Raw genomic sequence first — 15367 nt, 5'->3', positions numbered from 1 at the left:
TACACAAAAACAAAAACAATTAAGATGTAGTAATTTTCCTCCCATGATTCAGAACTTTTATACTAGTTTGATAAGAAGAAATATAGACTTGTGTGCTCCACTTTTTAAGGAGGCAGAGGTAAATGTATTAGAAATCATACTCTTACTGGATTCTTTCAATTATAATTCTACATGAACTGATTCATTAGGAAACACACGAAGGGTGCAAGGCAGTTTTCAGGCATAGTCCTTACCATTTGTTTCTAGGCTTCGTCTTATAGGTGATCATTGTGGACATTATATGTCTTGGTTTCTTTGCCAGATGGCTTGTACTTAGATTGGAATATGGAAAATATTGGAAGGAAATTGGAATGTGGAAGGAAATGGGGAGCTAGAGTAATCTCCCTTTCCTTCTTTGCTTAGGTTCTGTCTTTGGAAGTGAAGGTGACTTGTTAGAGGTTATAGTTCTTACTAGGTTGCTTGTCTCTGTATTCTAAACTCACTGATAGTTGTGGTTATTTAATTCTATATATTCACCATTTTTATTGTTGTCTTTCCAGATCAGTGATGAATAGCTATGCGTTTATTTAAATTGTATCTTAGAAATCTTCTCAATTGTGTGTGTATGTGGGGGGGGAGCGTCTGCGTCTGTGTATGTGTTTATACGTGAATTGGCACATGTATGTACAGGTGCAGGTGCATATGGAAGTCAAAGGTTGATATCAGATATCTCCCTCATCACTTTCTACTTTATTTGGTGATGGGGCCTCTTACTTGAGACCAGACTTTTTGAATTCAGCTTGTCTAACCAGCTAGCTTGATCCATCCTTGGTGCTAGAGATCTGAATTCTGGTCCTCACATTTACAGAACAGTCTTTTGTCTGCTGAGCCATCTCCTCAAACCTCTGAAATCTTCCTTATGTTATAATAGCCCTTTCATTATTCATCAGATACGTAAAACATGAGTGGTAGATGTGGAATTGGAAGCTGGGAAACCTGTTAGTTTCAATCAGCTGACTGGTGTTTTCCATTTATATCAAATCACACTGGGACTGCCAACTTCTTGAAATTATATGCAGAAACTGAAAGAAGATGTTTTCCCAATGTTAGACAGCTAATTGAAGGTTAATTGTATGTCTTAGGTGACTTTTATTGTTTGAGGTAGATGGCACTTTATATAATGATGCTATGAAATATAAAAAAAAAAATCTTGAAATGAACGTAGCTTTTTTTTTTTTTTTAAACTTTCAAGGAATGATGCTCATATCCTTCATATACTGGAAGAGAGGACACTGCAAGTGCCACCCACCCCCTTTCTAAGTCACTGAAGGAACTTGAATTCATTCTTGAGGATATTTTTACCTCTCTTGACCCATTTTCTTTAGCTAGACTCCATGGTATTTTGTATTTATCTTTCTGAAGAGTTGGAAGCATAATTGGGTCTCTTTTGATCAGGAAATGCCTGTCCTCACATACCCAGGAAGAAAACACTTTTCATCAAGAGTGACCTTTCAGCACGCTGTTGACATTTTTGTCTCTTGCTTTATAAAAGATAACTTCCCAATTTATTGTGGAGAGGTTTTTCAATCTGGCTGTCAGTGAAAATAAACTTTTAGTGTACTATCAAATGAGGTCTTTCTTCTCTTCTTGACTGGGCGTTTATTAACCAACATACCACCCGAGTATCTGGATCTCTGTCTACTTCAATTTGAGTTAGATTTAACCTTCCCAGCATTCAGTTTTAACAACCATTCTGCAATATAATGTTTTAAGTGAGAATCAAGGACAATAAAATAAAATCTTTAAAGAAAAGTCAGTAGAAATTAAGGAATTCTAACACATTTTCCATTTTTTAATAAATACATAAAGCTCTTTGCCATTTCCCTCAATTATTTTGATTAACATGATAATAGGATCTTTTAAATCATCATTGTATCAATTTTCACAGCCTGATGTAAAAAGACTCATTTCACAGAAATAATCATGATTAGCATTGATAGATGAATGTTGATGCCATAACACAACAGTATAAGGCATATTTACACCATCTTAACATACAGAAACACCATACACCTACACAAAAGAACCACAGATCTGGAACAAAGGAAGTTCAATCTCCTAAACAGTTTACATTGATAGGCTTTGCCTGAAACTATATATATTTATATATAATTTTTGCTTTATTTTTTAATATTTTTTTCTTTCATAGCAACGAACAGATCTTCCTTACGTCTTGTGATTTATTTGTAACATCGTGTTCATGCAAAAATAATACTTATTTATTGCATTATCATTTAAACAGTTGTAGATTTGGGTTCTAAAACCTTCACCTAAAATTTTACTTCATGTTGCTTCATCCACATTGTTGTGTGAGTTGGTGTGATATGAATATTCTTTTGTTTAGTGAGTTACAGAATGACAAACATGTCCAGTCGACCACAGTTCAAAAATCAAGATTCTTAAGTTTCTTGATCATGCACATTATACGTTCATTATCACAAAATGGCTTGAATCAGATAGATACACCATTTTGACACACATTTGTTGGTTTCATGTTTTAAATTATGTTTCTAAAAACAACAACAAAAGTAATGAAAAAAAAAAATACTGTCCCACATCCACGGTTCACAGAAAGGAAGAGCAGCAGGAATCACACCCACCAACAGTCGGGTGGTGACTTCGTAGTAAACGTTGAATGCCATGAAAACAAGCCAGGAGCATCATCATTACTACAACCCATACTTTTGAAGCAGTTCAGATTGCCACTGGCGTTTGCGCTCTGGAAAGCAATCTGGAATGTGGATTTTTTTAAAATCCTGAATACACTTTTTCATTTCCTCTTCCACACTGAGCTTCTCGCAGACCTTCTTTTTGGAGAGATTTGTTTCTCGGGACTTGCTGATGAGTGACTGAAAGAGTTCACTGTTTCTGCGCTTGTCTGGTGGTGGCATCCACTGCACTGGTGCTTTTTTGGAGGGTCGATCCAAGGTTAAGGTGTTAGGCTGGTGAGCTGCAGCCTGCTGGGTGTTGGGCGGGTTGTCCTGTGGAGTGCTGGCCTCTGAGTGGCTGTCACAGCTGGATGTGGACAGCTCGTTGCAGGAAGTCCCACTCTCACTGCCTTTGTCTGTGACTTTGTCGCGTTTCCTGTCTTCATGTTCTTGTTTGGGTGAGACTGTTTTCTGAGGTGGTCCTAAGGAAGACAAGTAAGGGGAAAGATAGAAAAACTGAATTAGTACATGCGTGTTTTCTATTTATGACAAGAACATCTACCTGAAGAAAAAGTGTTGGTCTAGCCTGCTTTTGAGAGGTTCAACAGCAACACTTAGTTTTTCACATACAGACATGCTACAAGCCAATTCACTACTGACACCAGAAATCTTTCAGAGCTATACCTAATGACCTTTCAATAAAACACCATGACTCTCATCATGCGGGAAGGAAGTTCTTTGCTCATTTGGTTTCTGACTCGTATTAGAGCATATGAAGAGGACAAACCTACAGCAGGATCTCCATGACACAGGACGTCAACAGGATATCCATGAGGAGCTCTAGTGAGACCCCATTTTTGGTGGTATAGCAGAAACCAGAGGCCTAAAGCCAGACCAATGACTCCTGGCAATGAACACTTGCAAGTAAAAATGAATGGACTAAAGGGTAAACTGTGTGACTCAACAGTCCACACTACAGCCTCCACAACAAGATTCTTTTTCATTTTTTGTTTTTGCTTTTGTTTCTTTGATTTATTAGTTTGTTTCTTGTTTTTCTTTTAAATTTGGTTTTGAGGGGGGCGGGGAGTTTGCAAGGGCATAGGGTAGATTTGAGGAGATGGGGAGATGAGTAGGGTTGGAATGATGTGAAATCCACAAAGAATCATTAAAAGTGAAAAAAAAAAAAAAAGATGCCACACACAAACATTCCCCAAGTCTTATTTCTGCAACTCTAGAAGCCCTGATCACTTTTGGCATGATCACAACTGTGGATATTGTCCTTTGCATGCTTATTTTCCTCTGAAACCAGGAAAGTGCCACTGCTCAGTTTTGCAATGCAGTGGGCTCAGCCCAGAGGTATAATCCCATTGTTAGTACTCCCAAGTGGGAGGCTGCTTTACACATAATTGTAAAATTTTTCATCCTGTTTCCTTGGAGAATTATGAAAATGCTGTAATCTTAATATTATGAAGGACATAAATAGTTAAAACAGAGTGCTCCTCCAAAATATAAGGCCTTGCTATTTGAGGTACAATACATAGGAGAACAATTTTCAAAAACTGTTAGCTTTCCATAGGGTATGTAACATCATTCAATAAATGTTAAAGGAGGTCCTAATCCCACAGAAGAATCAAAAAACAAAAGAAAAGAACAACAACAACAAAACTAAAATATGCTCAGTCTTGGAAATAAGCTGTTGAAATGTTTAAAATAATGATCATGGAAATTATAGTTTTAACTGCATTCTTAATGTTTCCACCCATAGATAAATGCAGCTTTCACCCTGCATTAAAGAAGTTTCTTTTAGCAACAGATGGAGGTGACAACACAAAGACACAACTGGCCAAAATGCAGAGAGCAAGTGACTGTAGGTGCCCAGCGCCAAACGAAACATCAGCAATACAAACCCCTTAATTTTTTTTTTTTTCTATTATGAAATTCTCTAAGTTAAAGTGATAAAATGACTAAGAAGGAACATTTTTACTATGGATATAAATTAGTCCCCAGAAGAGAAAAACAATTTCAATTTCTACTTCTAGAATAACAAAGTACAAGTACAGCTTTTCATAAGCTCAATGAAACTGAGTCCCAGAAGAAAACAATCAACTTATATCAGCTCTGTTATACATACTCTTAGTCTTGAAACCCAGGCAAGAGAATGTTAAGGTTACATAGAATGTTCACTGTGGGTTTACAGTCTAGTTCAACAGCATACAAAATTTGACTTCTCTAGATACATTTTTAAATCTGGGAGATTGAATTTTCTTATGTTTAAACTTCTAAAACTTTTTTTGAGTAATCAGTACATACAGAGTATTTTGATTGATTCTGGTATGCTCAAATGTTAATTGTTTTTGCTTAGAATATGTAACTCTGGGCTGTTGACCATGGAAATGAGGCACTTTTATTCTAATTCTGGCTCTGCACATATTAAATATGCACAGATTAATAAGTGTTTAATTTTAGTATCTCTGATCCCAAGTTTTTATTTTATCTGTTGAAATGAAATTAAGATGGCCATACATGCTCATATGGGCTGTGGTAAAATATAAATGAGGGGGTAATATATGTGTAAGAAATTTGTAACCTTTAAAACTATTGTTAGTTCAGAGTCTAAATTCATCTACCATAAGTATTAAACTTTTACAACAGAGAAGAAATTTGTTTAAGAAAATAAAGTCTCCATCATGTGTTCCAAAAGTGCTAATTCAAAGCAACTGTAGAACTAGGTATGTACTTAATGGTAATGTGCTTGCTTAGGAAGAGCAAATCTGTGTTGGAGAACTGGCACCACAAAAATAATAGTAACAAAAAACAACAATACAAATTATTACATCAAGTAAAGTAGAATAGAGGATATCACAATAGCTCCAAATTTGTTGAATTCAACTAAATAAAGCTTTTGATGGATTTTATTGGGCTTTCTTATATTGAAATAAAACGGAAGAAAGTGATAATTTTCTCAGCCATTTGGGAAGTGGTACAGATATTCAATGTCAATTCTTGTATCAGTCAACAGGCAATGCAAACTCTTTGAAGTGATGTGGATACATGCTGTGAGATAATGATTTTGTACACTGGTTTAATAAAATGCTGATTGTCCAGTAACCAGGCAGGAAGTATAGGCAGAGCAAGCACATGAGGAGAATTCTGGGAAGAGGAAGGCTGAGTGAGGAGACACCAGCCTGCCATCCAGGGAGCAGCATGTAATGACACACAGGTAAAGTCATGGAAAATGTGGCAACATATAGATTAACAGAAATGGGCTGAATTTAAATTTAAGAGCTAGTCAGTGGCATGCCTGAGCTAATGGCCAAACAGTTTTAATTAATATAAGCTTCTGTATGATTACTTAGGGGACATGAGTAGGAGAGATTTGTCTTAACTGCCAGCTGGCTGGGACACAGGAAAACTTCAGCTACAGATATACTCAGTCATAAGACCATAGTAGAGTTAGTGTAATTCAGAAATGCTTCTAAATGAAGTCTGTGTACAACTGCATGCCTTACAAATTGTACTTTAATCTCTTTACATGCATAACAATGATCAAAAAGACTGGGTATGTAAAATATTTTGGCAGCAGATGTAGTTCCCAGAAGGGAAATTACCTTTTAAAGGTGCTAAACTCAACTCTGTGTGAATGGTAATGTGGTTCTTAAAAAGAATGAGCAACCCATCTTAAGTATTCTAAGTGTTAAACAATTGAGTCAAAGAGGAGAGAAACAAAGGTTTGTGATTCCAAAAAACTTTGTTGAATATCTATATGTGTGGGAAATAATTACTTAGAGGAGACTGAAAAGTTCCCCTGATCCCTGGCAATCATCCTGGTAGCAGTTATTCCTAACTTGTCAGGAAGATAAGTATATATGTAACTGAAGCTTAAATAGCACAAGTACCAATGTGAAAGACTATGATGTGATTGAATTGAACTAAGAAACAGGAAGCATTTTTAATTAATTATTGCAATTCCTACTCTGAATTGAAACTTCACAGAGGAGAGGAATTCATCTTCAAGTAAAAGACTATTTAAATGAAGAAAATGTAATGGATATTAGAGAAAATGAAGTCATTTTTGTATATTTCTACTATCTATGGGAATTACCACATTTATGGATGAAGAGGAATCAAAAGAAGAAAAATCAAGATTGCTTGATAAAATCTCAAGGACTCATATTATTTTATATTTACCTAAATTATATATAATTATTAGAATATTTAATATGTTATATACAATTTTAAATAAAGTCTTGACATTCAAGCTGACAATGCTCCCACAAGTGCCATTGACTACCCAAAAATCCCTACTCATGAGCAACCCTTTTTCAAGTCAAGGTAACATAAGTGACTGGCAAAACAATATGGGCTATTGTTGTTGTTCTTGGTTTCCTCTCAGAGGTTAAGGTAAGTAAGTCCCTACTCTTGAAGACATTGTACAATTAGGGTATAGAACTCGGATAATCTGAGTTAGATCTGACCTGGAAACCTCCTTCCTGTGATCTAGCTTTTATAGTATTAGAAAATATTATGCAAGATGTCAACCATAGGAAGCAGTCAATAGGTCTACACAGCCGTGATGCTAATGAGCCACAACACTGACCAGCATGGCAAGATATTCTTAAAAGAACAATAATGGTACTCATAGATAACTCATCGGTAACTAACAGCTATCTTGTAGGAAGATAAGGCCTACAATGCTGAGAGAAGAGCCAATCTGGAGTATGCCTGAGGAGGCATTGTCAGAGGTCCTTACCATACCTATCCAATAATAAGTGACCAAGCAATGTCACTGGTTCTGACAGGTGCTGTCAGAGGTCCTGATCATGCTTAGCTAATGAGTGGCAATCACACAATGTCAGTGGATTGGGACACAGCCTGGGTGCTGGGAGGAGAGTATATAAGGCTCTCCCCATTGCTGAATAAACAAGTCTGCTGTTTGCTGTTTATTTGACTCCTGGTGTCTGTGCTATTCACGTAGCACCTTCTCACCCTCCCCCAAGGGAGCCATTAGGACCCAGCAACACTGTCTTATTGGAATTAAGATGTGCTCAACAGGAATAAAATCATACCTTGTATTAGAAACATCCAACTACACATGTAGTAGAGTCATAGATCTTAGAAGAGAACCTATTATGACCACGTTACTAGACCACTGTAATTCTTAACTACATTCTGAAACTTATATTCACAGATACGTGTTGCTCTTTCCCCTCATCAAAGTAGCTTCTTTTTACATCAAGTTGAGTTCATTAAAGAGTGCCACAACTGGACATAATTCAGAGATAAATGGATCATAGGGAACTCAGCCTCTGTGGACACACGTTCAACATAACTCCTGAACCTAACTCAAGGAATGTTTCAAAAGAGGGTCTGAAAGATTTTAAGAAATACAGAACCAAGAAGTCTGCACTGAGACTGTGTATCCTAAAAATGGCTGCCTAAAGAGACCTGAACTTGGACAAAACCAATAGACATACTAACACGAAAGTGTGAAATTCTCAGAGTTCCACCCCTATACAAAGAAATGCAAGCAACTAGTGACTTCTACTAGAGAGAGAATTAGCCTATTACAAATGTAAGTCCCCTAACTACTTATTCAATATCAGACAGTCATCCCTAAAATCATATATATATATATATATATATATATATATATATATATATATACATGCAACAGAAATATAATTAGTAGGATGTGTGTGTGTGTGTCTGTGTGTATGTGAAAGGAAATATGACCACCAATTTCAGAGGAAGACAAAGGTTGGGAGGTATTAGAGGGACTGGAGGGAGGGCATATAGGAGGGACTGCAGAGAGGGAAGGAAAAGGAGGAAAGGATGTAATTGTATTTCAATTAAAATATATTGAATAATAAAGAAAGAGAGAGTGAAAGAAAGGAAGGAAGAAAGAAAGCTATAAAGGAAGGAAGGAAGGAAGTAGGAAAGGAAGGAAAGAGAGAGAGAGAAGGCAAAAGAAACACGTGATTAAAAGGGACATTGCTACTTCTTGTATTTTCCTATGAACATGTGCCTTACTAGCTTAGTCTCATAATTATCCAGTGATTGATTTTAATGAAAGTCATGAAATGTTCTTGCCTCTGAATTTGTGCAGTACTTAAATTGACTCCAATGTTCATCTGGCAGATTGTATTCAGCACTTGGTATTTTATTAAAAATCTTTCTACTAACTGTAAAGTAGTAAGTTAATCATTTTTCCATGTTTGTAACAAACTACCTGAGATAACTATGAGGATGAGTTTTGTTTTTGTTCCCAATTTCAACAGCTTCCATCTGTGATTAAAAGGCTTTAGGAAAAGGCATATATTCATGGCAAAGGTTAGGTGGTAGAGCATCTGACTTCATGGCACCAAAGATATTCACGTTATGGCATCCCAGCCTTATAAGACAAACAAAAGATAGGCTCCCCAACACCATCAAATTCCAAGGAAGTTAACATTCTAATGGTTTAATATTTCTCCATGAGGTTGATGAATCCCTTAAAGATTAAAAAACCACCCAATATTGCCAGTATGGGGACCTACTTTTTTCTCATATGGGCTTTTGGGAACCTTTTGCAATCTGAATCATAACATGTTATCAGAATGCAACAAACTGTGGGTCTCACAGTCACATATTGGTGACCCGTCTCCCTCAAAGAATTATCGTTTTTTAGAAGCACATGGGCTGTTGATTATGTTTCTTTTTTCACTCAGGTAGTTTAGAAAATTGATTTGTATTATCTGTAAAACTACTAAGAAAATGCATAAGAAAATGCAATGTAGCATTAGGATTAGAAAATATATTTGCTCAGTGGAGTGTAGATTAAGGGAGGTCTCTAACAGTAGTCTTTTCTTCTACTTTTTTATTGAAAATAGATTTTTTTCATAAAATATATTAAAATTATGGTTTCCTCTCCCTCAACACCTCCAACTTATTGTTTTCTTCTTAAAAAATACAAAACATCCCAGGTATGGGGGCATACACCAGGCTGGTCTACATAAGGAGTTTAAGATTGCCAGGGCTATGTAGAGAGGTTTTTAAAAATAAGTAGATAAATCAGTAAGAAAAAATAAATATTCAAAGCCATTTCCAAATACTGCTTTGATACTAAAACCTTCTCATAATTGGGTACATTTTTTTCCCTCTTAGTGACCTACAAGTCGTTTGCTTAAGTCCATATCAAAGTACTAAAAGTTATTTTGCTTTAAATAATAGTTTTCCTGTTTCAGATTTGTCTCAACATACATACACCACATCCAAACCATATACATACACTGAACACAAGCTACACACACACATACACACACACACACACACACACACACACACACACACACTCACACACACACACACCTTATTACTATATTTACTTAGGGTCAGAGATTATTTTTATTGTAATTTCTAATGCACAACCAAGTAATAGCCACAAAATATTATAAAATCACATATGATGTTCATTTTAAAGATTTTTTACTATTTTGTTTTGTATTATACAAACTTAAATATATAGACAAAAGTATAATCAGGCGCCAGTGATGACAGAAATGAAGAAAACCCCAGGGTACTGAGTAAAATCAACCTCTGACAGTGGTCCATGAGGAGATCATCACAGTATGTAGTTGGTGAATACATCACTTTTGGGGGAAAGTCCTACTTTACCCTTTAGTTTATTTAAGAGAAATAAGTATTTGAAGGCCATACACAGTGAGGAAATTATTTTCTCTGCTCTGCACAGCATGTGAATTCTGTTTTGCTTTCATAGTTGCTAGTGACACTTGCAGCTGTGTGTGTCTGGAGAAAATGTGTTGAGTCTATTTATCTACCCAGAGGCCTTGTCATCTGCAAAATTGTTAGAGAAACTTCACCAAGGCTCTATATATTTAAGAATTATCTTAAGGCTGCACACATGGAAGCTAAGATTCTATGCTTTATTACCATTCTGATGCCTAAAACAAACTAACAGATGACAGACATAGAGTTGCCAGTTTCCTTTGGGATATTTGAATCAAGACTGTGGAACCACTCTGTGGATATTTTTGTTTCCTTTATTTGAATCTGCCATTCCTTATTAAAAATGTTGGTATATTTTTCATGTGTCACATTAGTCACCTCCTTCTAATGACTTCCCTTTTAACTGACACATGATACAATGGTAGAGTGATTTATCTGTTTTTGAAATTCGTGAACAAAAGCCTACACTTGTTTGTTCCACATCTATAAAACTGGGATCATAACACCTACAAGATTCTTGGCAAAGATTAATGAGATATTGTATCAACAGCATCTCAGATGGTTGGGGAGGGGTGGGGGAGAAGATCCTCTATAAATAAGAATGGAAGTTGTTCATATGGTGTGTTATATATAACAAATTTATATGAACATAAAACCATGCTAGTATAAATTATATTTGTCTTTTATACAATACCAAACAACTGTTTCAGGCCTAATCAAAACTTTATTTTTCACTAGGCAGCAGTGGCACACACCTTTAGTCCCAGCACTCAGGAGGCAGTGCCAAGTGGATCTCTGTGAGTTCATGGCCAGCCTGGTCTACAGAGCGAGATCCAGGACAGGCACCAAAACCAAAACCAAAACCAAAACCAAAACCAAAACCAAAACCAAAAAAAAAAAAAACCCTTTATTTTTCATTAAGATATTTTTATAAACATTATTGCTTTTAGCTTGTATCCACTTTTTCTGCTACTCACCACAAACTATTCCCCAACTGTCCATGATAAGGCTTTTTGTATGTGCATTGGTATACCCATCCATGCATGTGGAGGCAGGAGGTTAACTTTAAGCATTGTTCCTCTGAAGTTGAACACCTTGTTTTCAGTAGGCTAGGGTGAATGGTCAGGGCACCCCTCTGCCTCTTCTTTATTCCTGTGAGATTACACATGAGCACCACCACACCTGGCTTTGCATGTGTGTGCTGGCATCTAGCTCAGGTCTTCATACTTTCATGGCAAGAACTTTAGAGACTGAGCTCTCTCCCCAGCCTGGAAATAAGGCCTATATGAAAACAGTGGGGACGGATTAAGAGGAAGCTAGCTTGTGGGGACTACCTGAAATTCCAACACCCAGGAAGCAAGTGCAGGGGAATTGCTACAAGGTCAAGTCCAGCAATAATACACAGTAAGTGCAAAGCCCATCAGAAATACATAGGCAGACTCTTTTGGAAAGATAATAACAACATAATCAAATTTGTGAAGAAGAAGGAAAGAAGCCAGCAGCAATTCAAGACTTAGATTCCATGAGCAGAAATAATAGCCAGGAGAAAGTCAGAGGTCATGGAATTTTTATCTGCTGAATCATTGTAGATCTCAAGTGCTTATTTGGCAATAAATATTTTCAAGTCCTTCCAGTAATTGGCAATAAGATATAACTTCTTGTAGCTGCCTTATATTTAATGTGAGTGCTTCCTTTTTTTCCTTTGAGATTTATAAATGCTTGTCTCTTATGGAAGTAATTTGGCACATAGCCATGAGGCTGAATGGGAAACAGAAGCATGTATGTGCATAGCAGAGTTTAATTTCACTTTGTGGTACAATAAAAACGTGACTTATCTTTGAAAATAGCAAAACTGTGCTCATGGTAAAAGTTCTGATACCTGCTTGTTAGGTCTTTAAAAAGCCAATTTGCTACCCTGTTTCAGAAGGATGAAAAATGTGACATCAGTTTGTGAGGGTGACTTTCTGTCAGAACATCTGTGAAGAAGACATTTGCATTGGCCTTAAATGTAGCCACAATAGGGAGAGAAATGGAGAGCAAGACATAGAGAGTGAGAGTGTGTGTAAGAAATACTTTTATTTAGTGGTGATAATAATAGCATTGTTTTTTTTTTTCAGGACTGAGGATAAAGCATACGACTTTACAACAGATAAGTTGTCTACCACTAAGTCACACTCATAACTCTTATAGTATTATATAGTGACTGGTTAATAGATTAGTGTATATTAGTCCTCAAATTTATGAATGTGTACAGAAAAATGTATATGTTTCTATCTTTTTATGTCATTTGTAATTAAATAAAAATGCACAAAATATAAGAAACACCTGATCAACATAATGGATATTTATTCAGTCATGAAGAAGAATAAAATGGTGTCATTTTCAGAAAAATGGATATAACTTGAGATTATTAGATTAGAAAAAGTAAGTCAGAAGCAGAAAGCTAAATACAGCATGCTATTTCTCATTTGGAGGTCCTCTATGTAGGTACAGAAAATCATATATGTATATAGGTCATGAAAGGGGAAGCAAATTCTAGTGAAATGGGTGGGGCTGATGGAAGAAGGGGGAAGGAAAAAAGATGACTAGAAGATATGGGATGAGTGATTATATACATATATATATATATATATATATATATATATATATAATATAGAAAAACAAACAAACTAAAAAACAAAAGCAAACCAGTTTCCTCAGAAAAGAGAGGAACCTATAAATGTAACTTTATGTGGCAAAAGTCTTTGCAGGCATGGTTAAGAATTTTGGAGTGGTGGAAATATATTGAATTTTTTGGTGTGAACTCTTAATTTAATGAGAGATTTCTTTCCTGTAGGAAGCAAGAGGGACATGAGCACACAAAGAAGAAGAGCATGAAGCATAGGCTTAGAGAAGCCAGCACAGAACTCCCTAAAGCTCCTGAAGGGAGAAGGGACTTTTTGATGCCTCATGTAAATCTCTGGTTAAAGTGTAAAAGTGATTGCAGTCCTCAGACCTAGACCTCCAATTCTTCTGGACAATAAATTCATATTTCTTGGAAGTTCCCAAACTTTTGCAGTCCAGTCGAGTGCCAGGCTCTGATATCATCATATTTGTATGAGTGTGAGTCAACCCTTAATGGCAGGATACATTGGGTCTGATTATAGGACCTCAGTGTCTATGTTATAATAAAATTACTTTGAAGAATCTGTGTTTTCTGTCTAAGCACATCCCATAATGATGAGCTTAGAATATCATACAGCATACCATTGCCTTTTGGGGATATCCTCATTGGTAGAAAAGACCTAGAGGTAGTCAACATTAACTTCCCATCAATATTATCTCCATCTTTCAGGGAACTATCCATTGATGGCCCTCTTCCTTACACTAATGGCCTTTGATGATTTTTAAATGATTGCCACACCTATCCTGGGTACTCCAATTCATATAATTTAATGATCGTATGGATGACGTTGAATAGTTTCCTTATATCATCTATAATCACAAAATATATTTTCTTTCTCTTTCTCAAAACAAACACAGCTACCTACCTACCTATTTTAACACATATGAAAACATATAAGAAATCACTTAATAATCCTTCTTCTATAGCTGACACCACACATCCCTACCATCTTTCCATTCCTTGACATCCGGACCCATTTTTCTGCCTTTTCCTATACTACTAAAACTATATGCTAAATGAGAGAATTGCCATTCTTTCCCTCTCTTCTTATTTATTTAAAAAATTATGAGAATATGTGCATTGGAGCAGGTGTGAGGCAACTAATTGTTCATGGAGGATAGAAGGGGGATCAAATGCCCTGGAGCTAGAATTACATGTGGTTATAAACTGCCTGACCTGCATGCTGGAGCTCAAACTCAGGTCCTCTGCAACAAGAGCATATGGCTTGAAACCTCCCATCCATCTCTCTGTCCTTAGACTCTTTCCGTTTCCAACCAGTTCTTCTGTCTATTATTTTCCTTTTTTATAAAAAAACATCATAATCTCAAGTATATAATCATGTACTTAGGAAATGGATTATTTTAATTCCTTCTGTATAAGGTTTCCCTCCAAATATGGAGCTTTCTAACTATATCCTATATGCTTTTTGATTGTTTGTTTATTTTGGGTTTTTTTTTTTGAGATAGCTCTTTCTCCTTTTTTTAAAATTTAATTTAATTTTACATATCAGCCATGGGTTCCCCTGTCCTCCTCCCTCCCACCCCCACACCTCCCTTCCCCTCACCCCCTCCCCCATTCCCATCTCCTCCAGGCCAAAGACTCCCCTGGGGAATTCAGCTCAACCTGGTAGATTCAGTACAGGCAAGTCCAGACCCCTCCTTCCAGGCTGAGCAAAGTGTCCCCACTTAATCCCCAGGTTCCAAACAGCCAGCTCATGCACTAAGGACAGGTCCTGGTCCCCTGCCTGAGTGCCTCCCAAACAGTTCAAGCTATTCAGTTGGCTCACTTATCCAGAGGGCCTGATCTAGTTGGGGGCTCCATAGCTTTTGGTTCATAATTCATGTGTTTCCATTAGTTTGGCTATTTGTCCCTGTGCTTTTTCCAATCTTGGTCTCAATAATTCACACTCTTACAATCCCTCCTCTTTCTCGACAATTGAACTCCTGGAGCTCCATCTGGGGCCTGGCCAAGGATCTCTGCATCCACTTCCATCAGTTATTGGTTGAGAGTTCTAACATGACAGTTAGGGTGTTTGGCCATCTGATCACCAGACTACGTCAGTTTGGGCTTTCTCTCGGCCATTGCCAGTAGTCTACAGTGGAGGTATCATTGTGGATTTCTGGCAACCTCTCTAGCACTTTGCTTCTTCCTATTCTCATGTGGTCTTCATTTATTCCTTCTGTTATTCCTTGTTCTCCCTTTCTGTTCTTGATCCAGCTGGGATCTCCTGCTCCCCTAAGCTCTCTTTTTCTCAAACCTTGCACTTAATTACTCCCACTGTCCTCCAGGT

General features: G+C 36.7%; 1 protein-coding gene across 1 annotated transcript in view; it reads right to left on the bottom strand.

Annotated features, from left to right (window-relative positions):
• Positions 1 to 1810: 1810 nt before the first annotated feature.
• The window catches only part of LOC118591875 (BTB/POZ domain-containing protein KCTD8-like), a 39654-nt gene continuing 26097 nt past the window's right edge, over positions 1811 to 15367 (bottom strand). The window contains exon 2 of the mRNA XM_036200332.1: positions 1811 to 3226. Within this exon, the coding sequence (XP_036056225.1) occupies positions 2709 to 3226 (518 nt within the window). The 3' untranslated portion in view covers positions 1811 to 2708. The remainder of the gene's footprint in view (positions 3227 to 15367) is intronic.

This window comes from Onychomys torridus, chromosome 10 (assembly GCF_903995425.1).
Source record: "Onychomys torridus chromosome 10, mOncTor1.1, whole genome shotgun sequence".
In the NCBI taxonomy this organism is placed as follows: Eukaryota; Metazoa; Chordata; class Mammalia; order Rodentia; family Cricetidae; genus Onychomys; species Onychomys torridus.
This window is presented reverse-complemented; position numbering and strand designations above follow the sequence as displayed.